Source organism: Notolabrus celidotus, chromosome 7 (genome assembly GCF_009762535.1).
Source record: "Notolabrus celidotus isolate fNotCel1 chromosome 7, fNotCel1.pri, whole genome shotgun sequence".
Classification (NCBI taxonomy): Eukaryota; Metazoa; Chordata; class Actinopteri; order Labriformes; family Labridae; genus Notolabrus; species Notolabrus celidotus.
This window is the reverse complement of record NC_048278.1, coordinates 31,455,422-31,482,944: the sequence shown is the minus strand read 5'-3', so window position 1 is coordinate 31,482,944 and position 27,523 is coordinate 31,455,422. Positions and strand designations below refer to the sequence as shown.

The 27,523-nt window shown below is 39.2% G+C and overlaps 2 protein-coding genes across 2 annotated transcripts; both read left to right on the top strand.

The window, feature by feature from the left end:
* The first annotated feature begins 1,897 nt into the window (after positions 1-1,897).
* Positions 1,898-9,804, top strand: ears2 (glutamyl-tRNA synthetase 2, mitochondrial). The gene is made up of 10 exons (XM_034687920.1): positions 1,898-2,295; positions 3,564-3,719; positions 3,823-4,012; positions 4,102-4,252; positions 4,965-5,286; positions 5,418-5,526; positions 5,810-5,963; positions 6,534-6,664; positions 6,756-6,891; positions 9,413-9,804. The coding sequence occupies exons 1-10, from the start codon at positions 2,142-2,144 to the stop codon at positions 9,506-9,508; spliced, it is 1,599 nt and encodes a 532-aa protein (XP_034543811.1). The 5' UTR covers positions 1,898-2,141; the 3' UTR covers positions 9,509-9,804.
* A 1,245-nt stretch (positions 9,805-11,049) lies between these two features.
* Positions 11,050-27,374, top strand: LOC117815902 (ADP-ribosylation factor-binding protein GGA2-like). Its single transcript, XM_034687919.1, has 16 exons — positions 11,050-11,402; positions 13,185-13,269; positions 13,647-13,722; positions 14,318-14,416; positions 16,983-17,106; positions 19,028-19,128; positions 19,211-19,291; positions 19,391-19,528; positions 20,103-20,319; positions 20,419-20,598; positions 20,684-20,751; positions 20,826-20,938; positions 22,626-22,786; positions 25,767-25,936; positions 26,162-26,272; positions 26,520-27,374. The coding sequence occupies exons 1-16, from the start codon at positions 11,243-11,245 to the stop codon at positions 26,625-26,627; spliced, it is 1,992 nt and encodes a 663-aa protein (XP_034543810.1). The 5' UTR covers positions 11,050-11,242; the 3' UTR covers positions 26,628-27,374.
* Positions 27,375-27,523: the final 149 nt, after the last annotated feature.

Genomic DNA, 27,523 nt, shown 5'->3' with positions numbered 1-27,523 from the left:
GTTTTACTTGAGTTTGACAGCTCAGGAGTTGCTGGGATGCGTCTCTGACTGCCTGCTTGTGAGTTACAAACCAATCACAAATATTCCATTTGTTTACCTGCCTCATTACTCTCTGGGATTTTCTTTTTTTCAGCTATATGTCTTTTATGTTTCTTCTGCTTTGCTCCTTGACAAACCTTACCTACGGATCAGAGTCTACATATAGCCTATATCTAGGAAAATCTATCTTATTTTCAACAAATAATTAAAAAGACATGGCATGAATCCTATATAGTATATTAAAATAATCGAATAAATATCAAGCAATTTATGTACAAAATGAAGTAACACCACAGTTTTGCTTTTGGTTGTGTGGGTTCCTGCTCATGTTGGGGTTGAGGGTAATGAACAGGGTGACATTTTGGCAAAACAAACACTAAGGAAGAAACAAATAGACCTCCTAGTTCTGTTAAGTAAAAATGAAGCCAAAACATGTATCAATAAATATGCACAGTCAGTATGGCAAGAGCACTGGGATAATGTGGACACAAGAAGGCACCTACACAACAATCAAAAAGAAGTCGGTGACAGAAGGATGGTGAGAGGGAAATGGAGGGAAGAAAGTATTATCACTCACATGAGAATGAAACGTATTTTATTGGATAGGTATTTATGAATAGGTCCCACAGGTCTCAACCACACGTTGCACATGACCCAACGGGGAAATGCACGCATTGTAATCAACCTGAAACAGTGGAACATGTTTTACTTGATTGCATAGGATATCGTGTCATGAGGAATGACTTTTTGCGATTTTTGAAGCGATCAAAGCATGATCACATTTCATTAGCAGGGTTGTTAGGGAAAGCAGCAGGTAAAATCAACAATCAATCAATCAATCAATCAATCAATCAATCAAGCATTATTAATATAGCACCTTTCATACAAATCAAATGCAACCCAAAGTGCTTTGCAGCGATTGAACAACAAGAAAGAAGCAGAAATAAAACAAAGGCAAGATATATCAGAGGAAGATAATAATAATAAGAAAAATAGCAATAATACAAATTAGAAATAGGAACAACATAAAATAAAATAAAATAAAATAAAATAAAATAAAATAAAATAAAATAAGATAAAATAGAGACCAATGCACACCAAAAATAAAATATGTGTAATTAAAATAAGTTAAAGCATCAAAATTAAGAATACAAATAGTTAAAATAAGTAGATTTAAAAAAAAAGGGGGGGGTAAGGATAAGAGTTGAAAAAAAAAACTAAGGCTAAAAATATCAATAAAACTGAGTAGATAAATAGAAATTAAATACATGAATTAATTAATACATAAAATAGAATAAGATAACAGTTAAAATTACTAAAATAATAAAGCAACATTTAGATCAATATTATAGTAAAAAGTAGGTAATAAAATTGTTAAACCCTACATAAAAGAAGAATAAATACGTTTTTAGTTTACATTTAAGACTTAATATGTCTATCAGCGTCTCTCAGATTCTCTGGCAGGCTGTTCCATAGTTTGGGAGCGTAGTGGCTGAAAGCAATGGGATTATTAAGTTTATAAGTTATTGTGGTTTATTTAAAAAATATATGTTTATTTATTTATTTATTTATTTATGTTTATTTGTTTTGTTTTGTTTTGTTTTGTTTTGTTTTGTTTTGTTTTGTTTTGTTTTGTTTTGTTCTGGTTTGTTTGTTTTATTTATTTATTTATTTTGTTTTGTTTGTTTCTTTTGTTTGATTATCTGATTTAATTTAATTCTTTACCTGCCTGAAAATCTCCTGTTCCACACTCCAGTCCAGTTGGTGGCGGTAAAGCACCTATAAGCTGGTTTGACACAGGCCAATAAGCTACAAAGAAGAAGAAGAAGTAGTTTTTGGCTTTGATTGTGTTCCTCCCCTCCACTAGGTGGCAGTGTGCGCTTGGAGGGTGCTCAATTCCTCTTCCGCTTGCGACGAAGAAGAAACTGAATGGAGTCACATTTGACCCAAACTACAGCTGAGTGAAAACATTATTATGAGGGGCTTATTTAAATATTCACGTTTATTGGTGTAGTCTGTCTGTATTTAATTAAAATGCAGCTTTGTTGAATGTAAGTAAACTTTACTAAGCCGGACTGCTCCCCTCCTCTGGAACAGATAAGATGAGGTTATTATTATTATTACCTCAGAGGTGCGTTCAGGGTCTGTCAGCGGTCAGGAACACGCAGGTTAAACTCCAGCTGAACGCCTCTGTCCAGAGATGCTGCTCCACGGTTCATGGGGACGTGAGGGTCCGGTTTGCACCCAGTCCGACAGGTAAGGTCCTCCCCTTAATGCTTTCCCTTCAAATGTATTGCAAACCAGGAGGCAGCTAAGAACTGCAGACTCTGAGTACTGAATGTACTTTCAAAGGACTCTAAACAGCATGTTTAACTATATTTGCTTTACACTACAGACAAGCAGGTTATGGATTAAGCTGTACGTTTTGACCAATTCATCTCAACTCAACTTTATTTACATAGCACCTTTCATACATATAAGCATGCAGCCCAAAGTGCTTCACAGAATAACAGAGACAGGAAACAACAGCAATGGTAAAATTATAAAAGGCATGATTATAAATAAAATACTTAAAAATAAAATAGAATCAATACAGTAAAATTAATAAAATAAGTAATAGTGGAAAGAAAAGTTAAAAAATAAGGTAGCATTAACAAGATTAGATGAATACAATAAATAAATAGATACATAAATAATTAATTAAATAAGATAAATAAATGTTAAAGTAATGATTAAAATAACAATTCAAGTAATAAAAATAATAATGCAGTCCAGGGCTTCAAATAAATGACTCCAAATTAAAAGTTAAATTAAAAAGGTAAGTGTTAAGTTTACTTTTAAAAACCCCAGAGAGCCCGCTGTTCTGATGTCCAGAGGCAGAGAGTTCCACAGCTTAGGGGCGTAACAACAGAAAGCTCTCTGGCTGGTGCTTGTGTGAGAAACATTTAAAAGGGAAGCATTCGAGGACCTCAGTGATCGTGCTGGAACATAAAATGACAGGAGATGAGTGATGTATGGAGGAGCAAGGCTGTTAAAAGCTTTAAAAACAGGTAAAAGAACTTTAATTCTAAAAGAGACAGGGAACCAGTGCAGAGTTTTAAAGAGGGGCTATGTGATCAGTTTTCTTTTATCGTGTTAAAACTCTGGCAGCAGCATTTTGAACAAGCTGCAGTTTCTTGAGAGACTTTTTGGGCAAACCAGTAAAAAGAGAGTTGCTGTAGTCAATGCGGCTTGTGATAAAAGCATGAATTAAAACTTCGGCATCTTTCCCCAAGGGGGAGTACAAGACAGAAACACATAACAGGCCTTTATCGAATTGTACTTTATGAGCTGAGAAGAAACATGTTTAAGAATTGAATTGAATTAAATTATTGTATTAAAAAAAACAAAAGACATTGGAAAAATTTGGTTTGCTTTAGGTGACAGAATCACATAAATGTATATACATAACATGAAATGACTTAAAGCACAAGGACTAATAGCCATAACAAGATAAAACAGCAACATGTTGTTCTGTGCTGCAGGTTTCTTACACCTGGGAGGCCTTCGAACTGCTCTCTACAATTACATCTTTGCCAAAAAGTATGGAGGCTCGTTCATTCTGCGACTGGAGGACACAGATCAGAGCAGGCTGGTCCCAGGAGCTGCCGAGTCCATAGAGGACATGCTGGAGTGGGCTGGTAAGACACATCACTGTGGTCCATGAAGCTTATTGAGTGCATAGATCCATATAAAAATAGTAATAACAGATCATATCTTACTTAAACTGGCCATTACCTCTAGGTATACCTCCAGATGAGAGTCCACGCCATGGTGGGTCCGCTGGTCCTTACATGCAGTCTCAAAGACTTGACCTCTACAGACAGACCGCCCAGCAGCTTGTGGAGAGTGAACACGCCTACTACTGTTTCTGCAGCCCTCAGAGACTTGACCTGCTCAAAAAGGAGGCCTTAAGGAGTGGACAGACACCAAGGTGGCGATATCAAGACAACTTTTCATTCAGCCTGACTTCAAGATGTTTTGATCAGCTTTAAGACATTCTGTCTCTGTGTCTCTTCTCAGGTATGACAACAGGTGTCGTCACCTGAAGGCCCAGCAGGTCCAGGAGAAACTGGCTCAGAGTGTTCCACATGTGATCAGGTTTCGTCTGGAAGAAGGTGTCGAGCCATTTCAGGATATGGTCTTTGGTTGGAATCATCATGAGGTTGCCCAGGTCAGATGTGTACTGATTTTCTCATTTGGTTTAGTAGAGTCTACTTTAATGGTGTTGGAATGGAGTTGCACTTTGTTTAAGGTGTGAGGACAATCAGTACCCCCTTTATCAGCAAGCCACATACTGTGTTGAATTTTTTTTTTCTTTATTGATATTTTTTTACATTTTTACAAAAGAAACAAAACAATAACAGTGCTCTTTACAGTAGAAAGATTATCAGAAACAATTGTTGGTCAAACATTTAGATTTAGACAGAAATAAATAGAAAAATAAATAATAGAATAAATAAATATTCCACCATCAAAGTTAGGGTATCTTCAAAAAACAGATAAAAGAATAATAAATCATATTAATCATAGTTTTTATATCACATATAATTGAATTTATTCTAATAACATTTAATTTGATTTTACTTGATTTTATTTTAACGCATTTATTTTATTCATTTATTGACTTTTTCATGTATTTATTTATTTATTTATTTATTGCCATTAAATAGGGAATTTGTTTAAATCCAAAGTCTCAGAAGAAGCAAACATGGTCTAAAATAAGTTTTTGTTTTAAAAACTAAACTAAAATTGCTTCTTTGCACATCATCCCCCAGAGATTTTTTTTATTGTCTTCACATTTTTTCTGTTTCTTAAACCTAAAAAGACATAATGACAGAAAAGCATCTTCTTTGTGTTTGTCAAACTCTGTCTTCTTTGATTAGGTGGAGGGGGACCCTGTAGTGATAAAGGCAGATGGTTTCCCCACCTATCACCTTGCTAACATAGTAGATGATCACCACATGAACATCAGCCACGTGCTGCGGGGGTCTGAGTGGCTCATCTCCACCTCCAAACACCTCCTCATGTACAAAGCTCTCGGGTGGAAGCCACCCACTTTCGGACACCTGCCTCTTCTGATGAACAAAGACGGCACTAAGCTGTCCAAACGGCAGGGAGATATTTTCATTCAGAGCTTCCAGAGGGACGGAGTCCTGCCTGAAGCTCTGCTGGATATCACAACCAACTGTGGATCTGGATTTAACAGTGAGTGGGCCAGGACACAGTAGAAAGGGATATGTTGAAAGTTAATACAAATACTATATTTTGCATCCTAAAACAGGGATTGGACAAGCTTTGTAGTTAGAAAACACTGAGATGTCCTTGTTGTTTTTCAGCCAATCAGATGGGTCGAAGGATAGATGACCTGATCTCTGAGTTCAATCCATCAAAGATCACAACACACTCTGCTCTGTTAGACTTGGACAAACTACCAGAGTTCAACAGGTGAGTCAGGACTCCTCTTGTCTTTGTCTTGTTTTCAATTGTACCATATTTTCCAAAATAACAGGAGTTTGTTTATTTATTCGTTTAGCTTTTCATAGTTTCCCCTTTCTAAACATATCAGCTGCTGTTGATTCAGTACTTTTTATAAAGGGTGAAATATCCTTACAGTTAGAGTCAATAAATCATTATGAAACAGGGTGCAGACAACAAGTCCCCACTGCACAAATAAATATGTTAAGAAGCCCACATTTTCTTGTCTAATGATGCTCCCTAATTGTGTCAGAATTCACCTGCAGCACCGTATTGAAGATGAGGAGCAGTGCTGTTTGCTGATCAAAGATCTGCAGGGACAGATCCATAAAGCATATTCAGCAGAGATCCAGGATGAAGAAGTTCTGCATGAGGATTATATTAGACGAGTGCTGCATCTGCGCAAGGTAACAAATGTATATATAACCATGCATTCAAACTATGTTTTAAACATACTTGCACGCTAAATCTATGGTGCCTAAAGATTGTTTACTTTGACAGCTGGGGTTCACTGAGCTTAGCTTAGTCAAGACATGTTACTTACTGTGTGTTAAATATTGTTAGAATGGAGTGACTTTGACATTTTTGTGTTCCTTCTATAAACAATCTAGTTGAGAAATTTGAATACTCAAATCTCAAAAGTTAAGCTAACTTAGGTACCTTTTTTCTGAAGATTCACTTTATTGTCATTTCTTTTCGGATTTGCATACATAGTGAAACGAAACGCTGTTTCTCACCAGCATGACAGTGCATATTTTAAAAAAAAAGACAGGCTTAAACATTTAAGGACACAAAATCACATAAAACATAGTATTAGAATCATGATAAAACCATAAAGAAGAAAGTGCATTCAGTCAGTAAAGTAAAGTGCTTTTTGTGGGTTTCATCCTGACAGGTGACAAGCTAATGGTAAATCAGTGTGGCCTCTACTTTTATTTCTATAGTACTTCAACTGTTTTCTTCTCTTCTGTTTACAGGGTCACATATCCTTCCTTAAAGAGCTTGTAGGTCCTTCCTACTCTTACCTTTGGGTGCGTCCTTCCTTATCCAACCAGCAGGTGGCAGCACTCACCAAAGAGGCTCAGCACATTGCGTCATTAGTGCTGAAGTATGTAGTTTTAATAACTATACATTCTACTATTCCACTTTAACAGCCATGTTTTTGCAGAGTGTTGATTATTCCTGTCTGTGCGTTAAAGATTAGTGTCTCAACAAGGCGAGGAGCTGTCATTGGATCAACTCAGTAAAGATCTGAAGACTGTGGCCAAACAGACAAAAACCACAAAGTACAGAGAAGTGATGAAGCTGCTACGTCTGGTTCTCAGTGGTCTGCAGGTACGTGAACACATCATGTTGGCTTTTGTTATGACTGATGGTATTACAACCTGTGCAGCTTCCATGTCAGACAGAGAGGAGGAGTTGAAAATAACTTCAAGCTAACATTAACCCACAGCCTTGTCTTCAGTTTGAGTCACATGTTTCCGCCTGTGGTTGACTGACTGACAAGATTCCAACCTGCTACAATCTTTACTGCCCTCAAATGTAACAAATACATCATCTGCAGGCCTGCCCTACATTCTGGGCACATTTTGTCCTTTCTGAATATTGTTGTCACTGAGCAATGATCCTGGCAACACAAGCAAACTACATACAGACATTAAATAACATCTTATTCAACTTCTTGAAGATTTCTTATAGGGGGGTCTCTGCTAATTGTATGGCTTGTATTCACTTTTGTAGATGAATAGAATAAATGACACTGATGAATTCAGCTACCTCTCATATCTGGTGTAAGATAGCTGCGACCGGTCACACTCAAACTCACTAAGTCAACAATGATTTGCATGATTGAATAGGCTTTGTCTTTTCTACCTCACCATCTGAACTATAACATGTTTGGTTCCTTTAGAGGAAGTTGTGGCTGTCTTCTTTCAATTTTGCAGCTCAATTGTGGTTTCATTTCTGCATATTTAAGAATAAAGTCACATGCAGCAAATCATGTCATTTTATTTTGCTGTACAGTTCAGAATACAGAATCAGGAGATTCTTGCTGGACTGTTACAGTGTATGTGACCCTTTATGAGCTATGTCTGTCCCTGCTATGACTTTGCATGGCAGGGACTTTCATCTGTTACCACAGCTGTATCTGCTTGAAAGTGTGTTAAAACCCTAGAATGTGTAAATAATGGACGTAGTATCCGTGACGTCACCCATCTATTCCTGAGAGCCGTTTTGAAGCCAGTTGGTGGCGGCAGCCGTATTGGAAATGGGGAACTCAACCAAGCATAGTGTGACGTGAAGAGGCAGAGTGTGAGCCTCCTAGCCAACAGCTATGTGTTCCTGTCCGGGAGTCAAGTCAGAAAAAAATTCACCCCCTGTAGAGTGTGTGCCGATAGAGAGATTAGCTATGTAGAGCCAAGCCGTTTTTTGAACCAGGCTGTAAACATGTCTATTAACACTGTAAAGATTGTCTTTTTTGAATGGGTGTGTATGTGGTTTCCGGTGTTTCTGCAGCCAGCTTCAAGTGGATTCTCGATGAATTGCAGTTTATAACACTTCCGCATGGGCTTCATATTTTGAGACCGGAGGCTGCCACTTGGTTAAAACTTGGTTGTTTACAGTCCAAGATGAGTAGGATTGATGACTGTGGCTGTGACTTGAGGCCAAACAAACAACTGAAAATATTATAACTCCTGACGGCCGCCGCTAATAGTAGTTAAGCTGCTTTAGTCATTAAATCACCTTTCCACAAACTCTTCTCAACAAAAGTCCCCACGTGTTACATTGTCCAAAAAACTTTACTTTGAAAGGGCTATAACAGGAAGCAGCATGCTAAAATAGAATGGTATAGAATAGAATAGAATGTACTTTATTAATCCCCGAAGGGAAATGCAGGTGTCTGGCAGATGAAATTATAAAAATCCCTTAAAACGAGTAATTCAGATGTCTGTCAGCTCCTCTCCCATTGGCTAGATAGTTATGAAGCCTAATGGCTGCAGGGATGAATGATTTTTTCTGTATCTCTCAGTCCTGCAGCGCAGAGAGATGAGCCGTCCACTGCCGCTGTTTCTCTGGTCCACGGAGAAGTTGTGAAGTGGATGATCTGTGTAATTTAGAATGGCCTCTAGCTTCTTCTGTGTGCATCTCTCCACCACAGCCCTTGTCAGCTGTAGTAACTTGACAGAATACAAAGAGTAAACTAAAGTATCGTTAGATGTCTAAATTATATCAACATGGGAGGAGGAGATGAAAGGAAATTCAGATAATACAGATTTAGTAAGAAACTACAAAGTCCTGAGTTCTGAACCCAGATAGGCTTTAAAATCATCTTTCTGTGGTCTCAGTGTTGCATTGCAGAGTAGTTTGATGGGGGTCAGAGTGAGTTAACATATTTTCACATGCGTGATCAGTTATCATTTTGTGATACCGCAAAATATCATTATTAAGGTTTGGGAACCAAGTTGTGACTGTCTTCTTTCATTGTTACAGTTCAATTGTGGTTTAATTTCATTTCTGCATTTTTAAGAACAGAGTCACATGCAGCAAATTATGCCATTTTATGTTGCTGCACTGTTCAAAATCCAGAATGAGGAAATTCTTGCTGGACTGTTACAGTGTATGTGACCCTCTATGAGCTATTTCTGTCCCTCGTATGACTTTGCTAAAATTGAAAATGAGCATGTTTAAAATATCAGTAGTGACTAAGGCCCTCATTGACTCATCCACCACAGTAACCCTGCAGATATTCAAAGCAGAAAAGAGGAAGAAGGTGCTGATTGCGTTTTTAGAGGGGCTACTGTCTGTTTTCTTACTGTCTGTTTTAATTGCATGACTTCCTCTGTTCTCTGGCTTGCAGCAGGGGCCCAGCGTAGCAGAGATGATGGTGTCTTTGGGGCCTGTCGAGACCAGCCATCGATTCCAGAAACTTCTGCTGCCTCCAGAGACGAGTTAAAGACTGGAGAGACTGATGGGAGCCTGATTCAGACAAGACCTGTCCTGTTTGTTGAGAGATGGTTATGCTGTGATGCATTTAAAATGAACTGTATATGCTTAAAATAAAATACTTGAATTAAAACAAATATTTTGTAAAAAAAAAAAAAAAAAAAAGAAAGTCTTCTGTATTTATTTCTGTGATAGGAACAGGTGACAGAGCCAAGGATGGAAAGTACCTTGGACTTTTTATGCAAATGTTATTTTTTCAGTTAATAACGCTTAACGAACTAAACACAGATGTGTCGACATTTGAATAAAAACTATATTAAAAAAAACAACTTAAACACAAATCATGTCAGCTCTTTGTCACTTTTGCTGAAATCAACATGACTAAATGTGTAATGACAAAACACAGCATGTTAATTTCATGTTTGCCTAGTTGTCCCTGTTAAATTAGCAAACGTCATGAAATGTGAAGCCAAAAAAATGAAGTCAATCATTAATTAAACACTAAATGGGGGTCAAATTGACCCCAAGGATAATAGAAGGGTTGAATAAACTCCAAACCTGCAAAGAAAGTAAAGCAGCCACTTAAAGAAGTGGTGGAAAATTACAATTTTTGCCTCTATTGAAAGGGAATAAAAACATGAAAAAGCTTATTACAACGCATCATCCCACCATGGTACGCTCCTTTGTGCCCACCGCCATCAGACTGTTAAACAGTATTGGAGGCCACAGACTGCACCACAATGACCACTGACCCGCCCATGTTATATTACATTATTGTTGTTTACTATAACCTACTGTCATATTATATACACATATTTATTTATTATACTGCTTAATCTGTCATTACCAACTGTTACAGATGGAGGTAGTCTGTGACCTCCAGGGCTCCTAACGAGTCTATTATTAAGAGCACCTGCCCTCATTGCACCCAGCTTGAGCTCATCAGCCTGGCTGCTCAATAAAAGGAGCTCCTTTCCCTCAGTTAGGTCTGTGCAACAGAGAAGACAACACCTTCAGTTGTTTTCACTGGGTTTTGTTTGAAGAGGGTGTTGTGAGACAGTGTGTATGCTTGTGGATGTATTGTGAAGGGAAGGAGGGTGGCAACAGGATAATTAAAAGAGAGGATTGATTTCTCAGGAGAGTTTTTTGCAGATTACAGTTGGTTTAGGCCATTTCCTTAGTTTGTGCACTCTTTGTAGTAGACTTAGTGGCTGGCTGTGGAGCTTTACACCTCCACTCCACCTTTTAGACCCCAAAGTCCTTGCAATTGTTTGTATTTGAGGGTTTTAAGTTTATTTTTATTAGTGTTCCTGTCCATGACCTCTGACATTCATGTCATGCGGCTTGGAGACACGAAACACCAACCATAATCATAGCATGTCAACCTGTCATTTTAATACTGCCTGTAATTACTGCTATTTAATGCATTTGTAACATTTGTGAATATCCAAATTGTATTCTATCTTTATGTATCTTTTTTTATTTTTACTTATTTTATTTTACTATTTGGAACTTTTTCTTGATTGTACTAATGTCTGGGTTGCTGCAACAACTGAAGTAATATCTTATCTTATTATTTTCAATAACTTTGAAGTGTTTTTAATTCGATCATTTCCTTTGATAAAGAACTTAATGCCTCCCTTTTATTAATCTTTCTAGAGTTCTGCTGATGTGTTGAGTGAGGGGAGGGGGTGTGTAATACAGTTTTTGGTGTGTCAGGAGTGTGACTGGGCGTGAGTGTCACATGTCGCCACAGACACAGCAGTTTGGCACCTCCGCTTCACCCGACACAGACACACACACACTCACACACACACAGAGAGAGAGAGCAGCGACTAACCATCTCAGAGGACTGACGGCAATGGCGACCGGTGACAATCAGGCAACTCTGGAGTTACTGTGCAGTAAGTAAAGGAGCGAGACAGACATGTTTGTTTGTTGTTTTTATCCGCTTGTGTTTGTTTACCGAGCACTGCGCTGTTTGCGTCACATCCACAGCTGTCTCGTGGGCTGTGTTTCTGTCACAAAGGTTCATATTTGCAAGATACTTTTAAATAAGTCCATTAAATGTCACAGAAATAACATAAGTTTGATATTGTGCAGAAAGTTTTGCTCAGAACAGGAAGTTAGTGACACCGTGCGCGTGCTTGACGAACGCTCGAGAGGCATGTTGTGTCTACGCTCCTACTGGTGCGCGCGCGCATGGTGGCAAGAAAAGAGAGAAAAGTTGAATTTCTTCATCTTTTGGTTCATTTTTGAGGTTCTTTGTGATTGAAAACGTAGCAGAGAGAAGGTAAATAAAGATACAGTGTGTAGGATAAAAGCTTCAATTTGATAAATACTAAAAAAAGGGAATAGGTGAGCTCACTGAGCTGTAAAACACTAAATGTATAAGTAATGGTCTTCAGTTTAAACCAGGGGCATCAAACTCCTTTCAGTTCAGGGGCCACATACAGCCCAAGTTGATCTGAAGTGGGCCGGACTAGTAAAATCATAACATAATAATCTATGAATAAAGACACCTCAATTTTTTTCCCTTTGTTTTTGTGCAAAAAAAGTACAAGTACATTCTGAAAATGTTCACATTTAATGAACTATCTTTCTACAAAAACAGCAAGTTGTATTTTTCACCATGATGAGTCTCATAGTGGGCTGAATATTTTACTCTTTAAGCACTGAAACCTGCTGCAAACACACCAAACACACAGGTTACCCATTCACCTGACACAGAGTGTAATGTTTACATCAAAAGAACAGAGAGATTGTAATCATGAAGAAGGTAAAGCTGATTATTTTTGACCCCTTAGCTCCAGCATGAACAGTTTGCTGGACAGTGTTGTTTGCAGGGGTTTAGTGCTAGTGTTAGTAGTTAGTGGATCATCTTATAGTGCACTAACAAGTCTTGATGAATCTTAACCGGATTATGCAAACAGCAAGTTATCTATTTTCTCACTTTGTGGAAAAAAAGTCCCAGAGCAATGTTCAGGGGCGCTCAGTCGGTAAATAGATATGCAATTAGAGTAGATACATAAAAACACAGAGACATTGTTTAAAATCAATTATACATTGAAAGCCTTTCTAAATAGATGGGTTTTGAATGTGGTGAGTGAGGGAGAGAGTAAGTAATTAAGTAAACTTTATTTAGTATAGCACCTTTCATAGAGCATAATCACAAAGTGCTTCAAAGAGTTTCAATATCGACCAGACAAATACAATGTGTAATAAATAAGACGGTAATGAAGCAGACAAAATAACAACAAATTACATGAGATGGTCAAAAGCCATGACAAAGAAGTGTGTCTTAAGATGCGTTTTAAAAGTCTGATGATGTTGAACTGTAGATAAAATCAAGACGCACTATTTAATGACTTTTTTGTGTTCAAACGAACTTTTGGTCCCTCAAAATATAAATTAACCGTCCAAAAATGATAAATGCAAAGATGAGGAAGTGCTTTTTCCATTATAATGCAACTAATATTATAATCTCATTTCCACACCTTACAAGTGTTCTTCATATGAAACAGACAGTGTTGTCAGGTGTTTCAGTGAATGTCTGTGTTCCCTAGTTTCAGTTCTTGACTTTTTTAAAAATGTATATTAATATTTAGGTCTTATTTGTTCAAGTTTGACATTTAATAAAATAGTTTTGGTTCATCTGATAAAAGTTCCTCTGATGTTGTTGCCAGGTCAGGCCACAGACCCAAACAATAAAGAGGAGCGATGGGGCTGCATCCAGAGCTTCTATGAGCTCGTCAACAAGGAGACTGATGGGTAAGCAGATCAAACTGTTTGCAACCTGATCAAACATGTTTTTGTTTTGTTTTTTACCTCTGTTGTTTGTTGTCAAGATGCTTGCTTGGATTTTCAGATCAACTTTTGACTTGTAACCCTTGCCAAAGTTTTCTTCTAGAAGTTACTTTCATGCAAACGTTGAGAAAGCGTTGCTTCATTTCCATGTTGCGATCTCAGCTTCCCACTTCGATGTTATACAAGAAGCGGGAGAAACGCAGCAGCACCTTAACTGAAGTGTTACAACTTCTAGAGGCTATGTGAATAATGTTTCTTTTAGTGTTAGCAGTAACATCATCTTTGCTCAAGCTCTCCTCAGGAATATTTAATGAGACTAAATCTTATTTTTCTGCTCTCAGCCCACAGGTAGCCATCCGTCTTCTCGCTCATAAAATACAGTCACCACAGGAGAACGAGTCTCTGCAAGCTCTCACTGTAAGTCTCACCTCTCTACATGTCATACACTGATAATACACGCTTTATATTTTGATCTGTTGTTAAATTTTCCATGTAGCAGAAAACAGCAGATATTTCTTGGCTTGTTAATTGAAGTGGTCTTGTAACCTTTCACAAGTCATTTGCATAAAGACAATGTAGTTTGGTGTTAGAGTTGTCACACAGTATACACATGTTTTTAATCAGTGCCATGATGCATTCATTGAAGAAACATCTCTGTTTAGACACCGTGGAGAAGGCTTTCCTGTAAATGTTATACGTGACTAACTCTCCTCACATGCTGAAAATTACATGATGAATTGAATCTGCATTCAAATCCTCTGTGACACCATGTTGTTTGTCATCCACACATGAAGCTGCTGTGATAGCTTTCAAATTAAAATAAGAGAAGCTCGACGTGATTCATGTGCTTCATGTCATGTGATAATGAAAAGTGGGTAACCGCAAACTCTCAGTGAGACACCAAACCTCTCTCTATCTTTTGTGTTTCCTGAGCGTAAAATACGTTTTCTTTCACTTTCACTTCTTTGAAAAGCTTCTGTTTGTAAGGATGTATATTCTTGGTGCTTTCCAGCTCCTGGAGGCTTGTATGAATAACTGCGGGAAGAAGTTCCACAGTGAGGCTGCCAAGTTTCGATTTCTCAATGAGCTCATCAAAGTCTTGACACCAAAGGTAATAACGATCACAGAGAGGGAGGTGTCCTAATGCTTTGTGCATGTGCTACACCCAAAACAAAGGCAACAATTGTGAGTAAGCCTGAGTGCCTAGCAGAGGCGTTTCTAGCCCATTTTTGGGGGTGCTGAAGCACCTCTAAATTGAATCCCAGCACCCCTAAAATTTGAGGGAGTAACATTTTTTTTACTGTATGTCCAACAAGCTAGAAAAGTTTCAAAACCATGAAGTACTTAGTTGAAACATAATATTTTAATAATAAAAATGCAGCAGCTCCACCGCGTTTTACATTTTGTGCATTGCATTTCAAATGAAAGTCCAAAAAATAACTCCAATGTCAATATTTGGTACTCACTATAGGGGGCTGGTTTACTCCAAGAAACATACGTACTGTTTATGTATATGTTGAGGAGCTGCTGTATCAAAATGAGTTGTCTTTCCTAAGACATTAGGGTTACCATGTTTCTTTTATGATTCCAATCCATTTCTCTTTTGCTGTGGCTCAGCATTTAAATAACCTTTATCAGATTTGATGGTTTAGTCACAGACTTTCCAAAAAAGTGTTATACTTTTCTTTCACAAATGTGGGAATGAAATTGCATTAAAATGTACAAAACAGTGAAATTTATCTTGCCCGACTCAGCACCCCTAAACATCCGATCCTAGAATAGCCCCTTGTGCCTAGCATGTACAAAAACAAATCATGTTGTCATACCTGGCAACATTGGACTGTGAAAAAAAGAGGGAGATTTTCTGGAGTATCTTAAAATCTGCCTATACCCAGTAACTCCGTCCATATATGACCCTGAACTGCAGATTAATACATTTAATAAATGGATATGTAAGTGAAATACTTTAAATGTATCTTAATTCCAAGGTTTGCAGTACAATATGGAAATGAAAACAAAATCTAAAAAAATCCATGTCTTACAAATATGACAAAATTCATAAACATGTTGAAGAGTGAGAGTAGAGTGAGCCACTGCAATGAGGAGTAACACACCTATTCCAGGTAGAGTGGATTGCGTTGACACCATATTTTGATGTTAATACCACTATAGTATTATTTCAATGCAGGAGTCTCTGTAACATTAATCTACACCTCCATGTGTTTTTAAAGTCATTGATCTGGGTCCTTTAAATCAGTGGTTCTCAAAGTGGGGTCCTAGGACCCCTGGGGGTCCGCGAACCGTAGCGTGGGGGTCCGTGAATTAGAATTAGAATACACTTATAATAAATAATAAAATTGTGCTGTGTCATTAAAAACAGCATATATATAGATGAGGACCATTTGCACCAATGACACCAGAATATTGTGCCCATTACTCCCACCCTAGTTGACTTTGGGCAGATAGAAACTGATATGATTGTGACACATATCAATCTGTCACATATCACTCATTCACACTTCACTCCATCACAACTGTTCCTGCTACTACTTAGCTTTGCTTGCAAGCTTGCGAGCATGGAGCCATTTCTAAATCAGTTCACATCGTCAAGTGATGCTAAGCCCAAGCTAGCTAAATTAAGACAATATGCCGACAGGTATAGAGTTTGGTTTTATTGAGAACGGTGACGGGAGACCAAAATGCGTCATGTCTTCAGGTGCTAGCAAACAAAGCTATGAAGCCAGCCAAGCTAAAGCCACATCTGATCACCCAGAATATAAGGACAAAATTAAAAACCTTTTTCAGTGAAAGAGCGAGGAATACATCCGCCAGAAAACACAGATGGTGAAGTGTTTTTTGTTTATCACTATGGAACAGGTCTGAAGTATTTAGATTGCTAAGTTCAGGTTCAGGTTCAGGTTACTTTATTTGTACCCTTAGGTAAACTTGTTTTGCAGCCAGTGAGATGTTAGGTCGATACAAAATTACAAGATAGACTTCAGACAGAACAATCTACTTAATGTGCAAAACATACAAAAAAGTATCCTAAAACTAATCTAACACTAAAAATGGTAAAATGAATAGATATGATAAAATGATAAAAGTGCTAAAGGTTCCATTTAAAAAGCATATCAGAAAACAGTCAACCAATAAAAACGATAGAATCACATGAATAAATAAGACAATCTGGGCTCAAGTCAGTTTTACAATACAAATAGTTCCAAGGGCATCTAAGAGTGAGAATGGTAGTAAGCATGTGCTTAATCTATGTGACAATTATGAGGGGGTCCTTGGAAAATGTTCTCACCTGTAAGGGGTCCCTGACCCCAAAAAGTCTGAGAACCCCTGCTTTAAATCAATGAGCATGCAACACCACCCCCAAAGAAGTTTAAGGACACTCATTTGATTGATATCAACGTGAAATAGGGAGATTATCGGGATAAATAACAACTCGGGAGTACAGCGGGAGAATAAGTTCAAAAGAGATAGACTACAGCCTAAATCAGGAGTGTTGGCAGGTCTGGTGTTGTATAGGCGAATACAGAACAAAATCAATAGTGTGGGAACTTTAAAAATAAATGAAGCACAAAACCTACAGAAAAGAGAAAAGTTGATGAAAGAGTAATTTGGTAAAATAATGGCAATCATCACTGACCTGGTTGTTTTTCCCTGAGCAGTACTTTGGTGCGTGGACCCCACAGAAGGTGAAAGACAGAGTGACGGAGGTCCTCTATGGCTGGACTCTTTGGCTTAAAGATGAACCAAAGATTCAGGAAGCCTACTCCATGCTCAAGAAACAAGGTATATATGCAACAAACACACAACATCAACACTGTGCCTGGTTTCTTTCTTTATAGGATATGCAAAACTAAAATATACACTACCAGTCAAAAGTTTGGACACACCTTCTCGTGCAATGTTTTTTATTTATTTTAATTATTTTCAACATTGTAGATCAATCAATCAATCTTTATTTGTATAGTGCCAAATCACAACAAACGTTATCTCAAGACGCTTTTACAAACATAGGTCTAGACCACTCTATGTCAAATTATGAACAGAGACCCAACTTCAAGATAGGGTAAGACTCAGTCTGACCCCACCTTAATCCACCATGAGCATTGCACATCGCAGTATTTAGCTAGTTACAGTGGCAAGGAGAAACTTCCTTTTAACAGGCAGAAACCTCCAGCTAGAACCAGACTCATGTTAGACAGCCATAATGCCTCGACCGAGTTGGGTCTGGAAAGACAGATAGAGGGGAGTAAGAGAGAGAGTTGATAGTGATGAGACGAGTAGTAGAAGCTGTTGCCGCTGGAGTCCAGCACGTCCGTATCAGCTGGAGTCCAGAACGTCCACAACAGGAATACGTCTACGGCAGCTCAGAGGGACCTACGAGACAATGGAGCTCAGGGACTCCAGAAAGGTCTATGGTTAGTAACTTTAATGGGACAGGCAGAGTTAAAGTAAGTGATGAAGGGGTTGGGGGGAAGGGAGTGAACTAGGATCCCAGTGTGTCAGTGCGCCAGTTCCCCCAGCAGTCTAGGCCTATAGCAGCATAACAAGATTAATACTGAAGACATTAAAACTATGAAATAATCTGGTTTTGCCATAATCTGGATTACAACAGTAGTCAAATAGGGCTATCCATTGTGTACTAACCCTACCTCTGAACAACACAACTGATGGTCTCAAACACATTAAGAAGGCAAGTTATTCTACAAATGAACTCTTGACAAGGCTCATGTTAATTAGAAACCATTCCAGGAGACCACTTCATGAAGCAGACTGAGAGAATACCAAGAGTGTGCAAAGCTGTCATGAAGGAAAAAGGGGGCTACTTTACATAATCTAAAATATAAAACATATTCTGCTTTGTTTAACACTTTTTTGTTCATTAAATAATTCCATATATGTTCTTTTATAGTTGTGATGCCTTTAGTATTAATCTGCAGTGTTGAAAATAATTCAAATAAATCAAAACTGTTGAATGAGAAGGTGTTTCCAAACTTTTGACTGGTAGTGTACGTTCTTAAACTCAAAGTCACTCTTTAGATCAATCAGACTCTTGAGGCAAAGCTAACACATTAAGCCTCTGCGGTACCGCCCAGACAAACAAATTCAGTTCACAGATATAAAAAGGTGAGAAATTGTTCATCTTTGCTTGATAAATGTAACTTCACTGACACGTATTTACTATGCAGTGTTTTCCACAAGAGAAGTGTTTTTAGACATCTCTGCTGAAGGGGAAGACATACATGTACTTCTCTAATCTCTGAGATCCACATTTACCCCCCAAACAAGTTACATTTAATTTGTGCAACAAACAAGACAATTGGTGTACACAATACAAGTGCTGGCAAAGTAACCTGAAACCTCCCGCGCAGACAGGTGCAGACTAGTCAGGCCAGAAAACTAGTGTTATTAGTGTTAGCAACATAAAAGTTTTAACAGCAAACACAGTCGAGTGTTCTGTGTTTGGATTTAAATTGGACCCTGGGGCTTTCCTTCCAATCTGCCACCTAACACTTTATCATCACAGCAGATGATATTTTCCTTCTCAACAACTTAAGCTGTGCTTGTTACTGCCAGTTACAAGCTAACAAGTATCATGTAATTCTAACCGCACTCACCATATACCTGCCAGATACTTATGTGGCTTATAGAATATATAAAAATGTGTGTCTAGAGGTCATCTCTAACTTTGTGTTTGTTATTTTAGGTATTGTGAAGAAAGACCCCAAACTGCCAGGGAAACTTATCATGGCGCCTCCTCCACAGAGAACCACAGAGTCTGTTTTTGACCAGGAGGACAAGGCCACGGTGTGTGACTGTGCCAAAAACAGGACGTGTGCTCATGCAACTTTAGGTTTCTCCATGCTAAAATGTGTTTCTGTATCACCAGCTTTTGGCCAGATTACTGAAGAGTACCCGCCCTGAAGACCTGGAAACTGCCAACAGACTCATTAAAAGCACAATGAAGGAGGTGAGGAGTGCTGCGGAGGTGTTTCTGTGATACAAGCAGTTTGTGCAAAGTACAAGTACTGTATTAATGTGGTTTCTGTTTGTGCTCTGTGAGTTTCAGGAGCAGGAGAAAGTAGAGAAAACGTCAAAGCGTGAATCAACTCTGAAGGAGGTGACAAGCAGCGCCGAACAGCTCAGAGAGATGCTGCACCAGCACACGATCACTGGGAGCTCATTACAGCAGAGCGATGACACAAAGGTATTCAGGATTTCACACAGACACCGAACAGTTTTGGATTGTGGTCCTGTCTAAGGATTCTTGTTCATCTGTTGCTCAACTGGCGAACTGCAAATGTGTTCAAGATGCACTCACCATCTGAGTTCTTTGTAAAAGTACTTTTCCAACACTTTAGATGTGACGACTGATTTATATTTGGATGTTGTTTGCTATGAATTTCTGCAGTGTACTACTGCATGCATCTTCCTGCCCTGGGTCCACAGCTGAAAATTAGCTTATAGCTAACTCTGGCTTGACAGTTTTTTTTTTGTTTTGCATGGCCTCTGTCAATTAAACTAATAAATAAATAATATGACACTTAAAATATGAGTTTATCAAAGTCCTGTTTTTACCCCTCTGTTTAGTTGAGGATATAAGGTACTGTCTTTTACAACATTGGGACTTTTATTGTGAAAATTTAAGGCAAGAAAATAATATTTAGGCCCCATATTTCCATTTATATTTTCTGAGGTGTACTCTTGTATTTCCCATGATATTAGAGGATCATGTGTGGGAAGGAAGTGCAACTCAGGTTTTATTCCCCTCCTTGTCGTAGGCTCTGTATGAGCGCTGTGATCGACTGAGGCCCAGCCTGTTCCGCCTCGCCAGTGACACCACAGACGATGACGCAGCTCTTGCAGAGATCCTGAAGGCCAACGACGAGCTTACGCTTGTAGTAAATACCTACAAAGAACAAGTGGGGAAGAAAGAGTGTAATGGAAGCGGAAGAGAAAGAAGTCGAAGTGAGGAGGAAGCAGAGGGTAAAAATAATGGTAGGCCCTTATTTTCCTCCCAGTAGAAAGCACCTTGACCTTTAGTTTGGAGCGCTCTGTTCTTCCGGAATTTCATCCTCTCTCTTCTTCTTCCTCCAGCTCCAAAGAGTCCCAGAGAGATAAAAAGCTACCACCTCATCGACCTGTCGGCTCTGGACTCTCCGAAGACTCACAGAAAAGCTGATTCCCCTCCGTCTTTCGAATCCTCTTCACCAATATTCTCCTCCATTTTGGAAAGTGTCTTCACCTCATCAGCTGACCAGGACTTCAATGGATCAGGTAGGACTGCATTTTCTCCAGCCTCTGGTTTGTTCACACCCACAGTGATTCATTTCTCTCATAGTTTAACAACTTGTAATTTCAGGGTTAGATAATCAGGTGTCAAAACGGCCTCAAGAGACTTCAAGATCGTACTTTGAAGAACTGATGCAGGTAGGACCGGTCTACAAAGAGGAAACTGTGTGCATATGTGCAAACATTTAACACAAGTTATCCTTTATTCTTAGCTTGATGGAGACTTTCATGTGAAGAATTTGGAGAAGAATGGAGGAGAGGGCGTGGTGTTGAGAGCTCGTGGATGTGGAGGGAGCAGTACAACAACGAATGGGACAAACATCTGGTAAGAATGTGGAAAAGATAAGAGAACAGATCAGTGAAATCCTGAATGAAACTACAGTCATGGACGAAAGTATTAGCACCCCTGGAATTTTTCGAGGAAATTCACCATTTCTCCCAGAAATTGTTGCAATTACAAATGTTTTTGGTATACATATGTTTATTGCTTTTATGTGCATTGGAACAACACAAAGAAACAGAAGATAAAAGCCAAAATTGACATAATTTTACACAAAACTCAAAAAAGAGCCAGATAAAATCATTGGCACCCTTTTAAAACTGTGGGTAAATCATTTTATTTCCAGCATGTGGTGCTCATTCAAACTCACCTGTGGCAGGTAACAGGTGCTGGCAATATAGAAACCACACCTGAAGCCAGTTAGAACGTATAAAAGTTGACTCAACCTTTGTGTTGTGTGCCAAGCATGGAGGAGAGAAAGAAAGCGAGAATTGTCTGAGGACTTAAGAAGCTAGACCAATTTTAATGGGGGGGCAGGCTGGGGCCAAGGGTGTTGTCAGAGGGACACATTCAACCCTGACAAAAGAGACTGAGAAGGGCGAGGACCGGCTGAGAACAAACTGGCAAAACATCAGTGCATCCCTATATACTAGACATATGTACTACTGTGTACTAGATCAGAATGCAGACTGACAGCAGCTGTTTGGCTGTTTACACTCAACATGAGGCATGTGGCGGCTGTGGCTCAATGGGTAGAGTCGGTCGTCTATTAATTAGAAGGTTGGCGGTTCGATCCCAGTGTCCTTGAGCAAGACACTGAACCCTAAATTGCTCCCTTTGTTGTTCAGTGGTGTGTGAATGTGAACGAATGAGATTAGCTAACACTGATGGTCCCTCACTGTAGCAGCCTCTACCGTCAGTGAGTGAATGGGTATGAATGGGTGAATTTGACGAGTAGTGTAAAAGCGCTTTGAGTGGTCAGAAAGACTAGAAAAGTGCTATATAAGTGCAAGTCCATTTAGCATGTGTTCCGCCTGTAACATCGGCACAATACCGGAGCCTTTTTTATTGTGTAATATTATTTTGGTGTGGATGGGGGGCCACAGGGGGGTCCAGGTTCAGTTTTACTGGGGCACTGGCCCCTGTTGGCCCCTCCCCAGAACCGCCACTGCTCCAGAGATCTTGAAATTCCTTTGTCCACTGTGTGTAATATAATCAATTCCCTAAAAGTGGGCTAGAAACGCCTATGGGTGCCAATACTTTGGTCCATGACTGTAGTTAGCTTTAAAGTCATAATCTATGTTTCTAAGAGCCACAAGGGGGAGACATAATACAGCTGTTTTTTTGATTGAAGATCCCACAACTCCCTAATGAGGAGAACACAAAGAGAGACTAGTTTCTTAGATAAGCGTGAAACCTAACAGAGAGGCGGACACTGAGTTTAATATAATGACACCTTGAAGCATGATTACAGTTAAAGAATCACTGTTGTCTTTATTTAGATGATCTTACATCTTTGATAAGTATAATTATCAGCTGTAGACTTTCAGATGTGTTAAAATAAAATGTCTTTGTTCTCTGGGTTGACGTCATTAAAGGCTCCTGGGAGGCGTCGGTTTTCTACCTTTTAATTCCTCGATAGTGAGTCTGTACTGCGCTCCACTGTGATGTTTCCTCGCTGCTATTTTTATCCCGTTAGTTCAAAGGGCACTCTGTTTTTTTCTTCCATCAGGTCACCTTCTAACAATCATCAGTTTCCAGGCTCTGAATCGCTCTCCAATGGGGAGGAAAAATTCCACCAGGTGTTGGGATCCTCTGTGAAACAAGAGGAGAGGTCCTGTCCTCCACACATCTTGAAAAACCTCTTTGTCCCAGTGGAGACCATCAAGCCCAGTGAGTTCTCAGAATGTCATTTAGAAGGAGACACAAATGGTTTATCTTTGGGTTGTGGTGTTATTAGTACCAATCACACCCATTCATCTGTAATGTGCGTATTCTCTCCCTGAATGAGTGTTAATTTCTCTACAAAATGTTGTTTTATTATCCAGAAAATATGCAATGTGCCACAGTTTTTATGCTTTTGTTTTTTATAGTTACATTATTAATAATACTGTCTAAGCAGCTATATTCAGCACGAGCCAAAGACCAAGTTCCTTCAGTGGACAATAATATGTAATATGATAATAATAACTTTATTTATATAGTGCTTTTTTAAAACAAATTACAAAGCACTTTACACACAATTTTAAAAAGCAGAACGCAGTAGTTAAAGCTGGGGTTGGTAATCAGATTTAGATACACTTTTTGTCTTACTGGTTAAAATGATCTTTATGTCCTGATGGTAATCAATACATGATGTGTTCTTAAAAAAGAGTGAAAAAAAACTGCTATCTACAGCCAGAGTAAACCTGGGAAAACACCAACCAATCACCGTTTTTTGGCTCCCCAAATTTTAAACCAATCAAATCCCGTCCAGCCGTTCTGCCCTCCTCCTGCGCGTACATTTCCCCGGCGTGCACTCCTCTGAGTCCCCGTCTCCTGCGTCTACTTCCCCTGACTCTATTTACTGCCCCTCTCGCTCGTCCTCGGGCCTGTCCCCTCTGACCTGATGAGGTGCTTTGCTCAGGACTGTAGTCCGGATCAGAGTCTAAAAAGCTCTCACCAACAAGCAGAATAATTAATGACGTTCAGTAAGTCCTACAGAAAATGTAGATGTATTGTAGCGTCCGTCCGGACGCTGTAGTGATGACGAGCCGATTCGTGAACACGTTGAGTTTTAATAACCGGTCACTGTCGGCCGTGATCACGCCAACCAACAAAACAACAATCAATGTTTGAAAGAATGAAGAACTTCTCCTCTCCTCTCTCCCACTCTCACACTCTACACCTCTCCTGATGCCTTCACTGACGGTCAACACTGTAGGAATTAAGAGCATCTACACTGAACACGTTTAACAAACAGTAGAGTTGTTACAGTTTTATATGTGTTATAACTTTTCTCCTGATATCGTGTCACTGGTACAACTGGATAATGCTAGCATGACAGTTGTGAGTACTAACAGCAGCCATGTTTGTTTGTGTTTTTAACTTTCACTTTGAGAATGTTTTGGTGAGGACCGGTTTTGAATCAGTCACGATCATATGGTCGAGAATCAGCGGCGCTCGTGCATGTGAGCGGGGGGGCGTCGTTTTGGAGGAGCTCCGAGGGGAGGAGGGGAGGGGTTAGACGGAGTCATGAGGAAAAGCGACATTCAAATTCATGCTAGTTTTCCGAGACTACCAACCCCAGCTTTAAGAACATACAGTATCATAATTCAGCAGTATAATTAAAACAAGGATCAAAGCAATAAACCATAAAATCAATAAAAAGCAAGTCTTAAATAGTGCGTTTTAAAAGCGACTTAAAAGACGACAGTGTGTTAGCTTCCCCGGATCTCCTCCAGCAGGTCATTCCACAGCTTATGGGCCTGAACAGAAAATGCTCCATCGCCTTTTGTTTTTATGTTTGAGCGTGGAATAGTTAGTAAAGACCTACCGGAGGATCTGAGGTTACATGATGGCTTGTAGGGAGTCTGTAGTCTGGAGCTGACCCCCTACGAGCTTTAAAAGTCAACACCATCATTTTAAAAATCGATTCTGAAATGGACCCCTAATGGGATAAGCGGTCAAGATAATGGATGGATGGATTCTGAAATGGACTAGGAGCCAGTGAAGCGATTTTAAAATGAGTGTGATGTGTTCTCTTCTGCTGGACCTGGTTATGAGTCTGACTGCGGCATTCTGGATTAGTTGAAGTTTATTGAGGTTATTTTGTGAGACACAGGAGTAAAGTGAATTGCAAGAAATCTAACCTGGATGAAATAAAAGCATGAATTACTGTTTCGAGGTTTTTGGTGGATAAAAATGACCAAATTTTTGACAGTTTTCTTAATTGAAAAAAGCTGGTTGGACAACGGAATGTATGTGATGATACCGAGGTTTCTACAGGAGTCAGTAATACTAAATGGAAGTGGACCAAGATGGGCTGAAATGTTATGTTGGTGTAAGTCTGGACCTATAATAATTATCTCAGATTTTTCTGAGTTGCATTGTAAAAAAAAATGGTTGCCATCCAGTTATCAATATCTGAAAATGCACATGTGAAGGTTGCTTAATTGAATTGTATCTTTACTGTCAAATGAGAAATATAACTGCGTGTCATCAGCATAGAAATGGTGATTAATATTGTGTTTTTTGATAATATGACCGAGTGGTAGCATGTAAATTGAAAACAGCAGGGGTCCAAGAACAGAACCCTGCGGAACTCCATATGGGAGAAATACTGAGGATGATTTGTGATTACCAACCTCTACATTATGATGTTGAGTTCAGTCAGACAACTCACGTTTAAATTGTTTATTGTAGCAGCAAATACATATTCATGTTTGGCGCCCAGGCTCCGGCCTCATCACTCCCTGCAGATAAGTTTACATGCAGACTTGAGGAGTGATGAGCAAAACATACTAAACACCCCCGGAGCCTGCAGGTGGAAGCTGGGGAGGCGGCAGGGAAGAAGAAAATATCAGCAATGGCATGCAGCAGCAGAGGCGTTGAGAGAGACAGAGGGAGAGATGGGAGATTTTTTCCCAGTTTAAAAGACCACCAATTTGAGAGGCAGAGGGCAGGATTGGATGATGGATAAGAGAGTGGGACATGTGACGTGTATGGCATTGCAGCTCGAGTTGTCTGCCTGAACTAGCTCGCAGGCGTCGCTCCATTTGTGTCGTGTCATGCCGTGTCGTATATCATACAGCACTGGTATTGTAATGAGTTGTAACTGATTGTAACTGATTGTACGTTATCTTTAAATGTCTTTGTTCTTGTTTGTCTGCAGGTCATCTTGAGTCCATCACTTTATACAATCAGAGTGGGATCCATGTTTCCCTTCATTTTGCCAAAGACTCTCCTCCGGGTCATCCAGATGTTGCTGTGTTTGTCATTTCTACAGTGAACACATCTTCCCTCGCTGTGAAAGACTTCATGTTTCAAGCTGCTGTCCAAAAGGTACTACATGTTTTAGAATAAAGGAGGTTGGTTTTATGACCTACATTGTAGTCAGCCAGTTAGGGATGTCCACATTTTTTTGCCTCTCTTTATTGGAGCTGTTGTTTCATCCATCTTTTATCGTCTATTGTTGAACGAAACTAATAACTGGCCTGTTTTAATTAATGAGTTGACTATCTAGTTTTATCGTCTGCTTAATTTCTTTCCACTTCCTCTCCTCTGCAGAACATGTCAGTAAAACTTCAGCCTGCCTCAGGTACAGATCTTCCTCCTTACAACCCTCTCCAGCCTCCTCCTTCCCTCTCCCAGGTCCTCTTAATGGCAAATCCTCAGAGGGTGAGTCTGGATGGTGTTGATATGAAAACAACAGCATATTAGTGATTGAAGTCACTTTGTATTTCACGGCATTTGTGGCAGAAAAAAATACACGTCTGTGCTTGTATTGGAAAATCATTACATCATTAGAGCTTAAATCAATATTCAAATAGACCAGCAGCAATGCTAGCCTTTGCATACAAGATTAAATATTCATTCTCTTTCTCCATCTTTCTCCACATCTGATTTCTTTCTCTCTTGATCTTAGCGAAAGCTGCGTCTACGCTACAAGTTGACTCTGACACAAGGAGCCCAGCAGCTGAGCGAGACCGGAGAGATTGACAACTTTCCTGACTGGACGTCTTTGACTGGCTAGTAAAAGTTTTGAGGACATGGGTTGAAAAATAATGAACAATACTCTGGAGCTGAACCTTAAAAAAAAAGAAGCAGAGAGATGGAAAACTTGCCCTGAAAGCTGGTTGGAAGCGTGACTGTGCTGCAGTGGATTCTCACAAAGTGACAAAGAACCAAGCCAAGAAATGTAGAGTCGGCTCTTTTTTTCAGATTTTGCAGTTATGGTGAAACATCTTTGAAGTGTTATAGTTCTCTTAAAAAACTTCATTTGTAGGTTCGGCACACACCTGATGCACTTGATCAAGAGGTCATAACTCTGCTGTTGTTTAACGTCCTTGTTTTGCTGTTGCTTCCTCTGGAACGTTGGAGAGCCAAGTTCTTTTCTTATACACTGTGTACGTACGCCGACATGTTGCTGCTTTGACACCTGCATGTGGAAGTGAGTATTTATTTCCTTTTTGTGCATTGGTGACATTCAGGACTCCAAAAGTGCCTCAAGATTTAAAAAATGTTTTTAAGTGTATTTATTTTAAGAACGAAGACGCCTTAAGGAATGTATGTGTGCATGTGAGAAGGCTTCAAAGGTTTGGATTTGCCGCATGTGAATGCAAGTTTTTTTCTTAGTTGCTCATCCTCTGCTGTCTGACAATCCAAATGCTGTACTGCTCTACTAAATGTCATAAACAAATATAAGCACAATCTGTAACACCAGAAACTCAAATTTCCTGGTCTCCAATTCAAAAAATGAATAAAGTTTTCATAATATTCACCTTTTAGTGGCCTGGTTCAATCAGAAGAGCTAACTCTGACCCTTTGAGTCTGAATGATGAATCTGAACGAGTGAAGTTATTCTTTAAGTTAACCCTCCTGTTAGGTTGTGGGTCAAATTGACCCTTTTTAAAGTCTATTTTAGGCAAT

Coding starts and splice junctions, on each gene's coding strand:
- LOC117815902 (XM_034687919.1), top strand. CDS start 11,243: ATGTCGCCACAGACACAGCAGTTTGGCACCTCCGCTTCACCCGACACA. Junction 20,752..20,825: donor ACTTTGAAGAACTGATGCAG/GTAGGACCGGTC, acceptor CTTTATTCTTAG/CTTGATGGAGACTTTCATGT. Junction 22,787..25,766: donor AGTGGAGACCATCAAGCCCA/GTGAGTTCTCAG, acceptor GTTTGTCTGCAG/GTCATCTTGAGTCCATCACT.
- ears2 (XM_034687920.1), top strand. CDS start 2,142: ATGAGGTTATTATTATTATTACCTCAGAGGTGCGTTCAGGGTCTGTCA. Junction 3,720..3,822: donor GGACATGCTGGAGTGGGCTG/GTAAGACACATC, acceptor CATTACCTCTAG/GTATACCTCCAGATGAGAGT. Junction 6,892..9,412: donor TGGTTCTCAGTGGTCTGCAG/GTACGTGAACAC, acceptor TCTGGCTTGCAG/CAGGGGCCCAGCGTAGCAGA.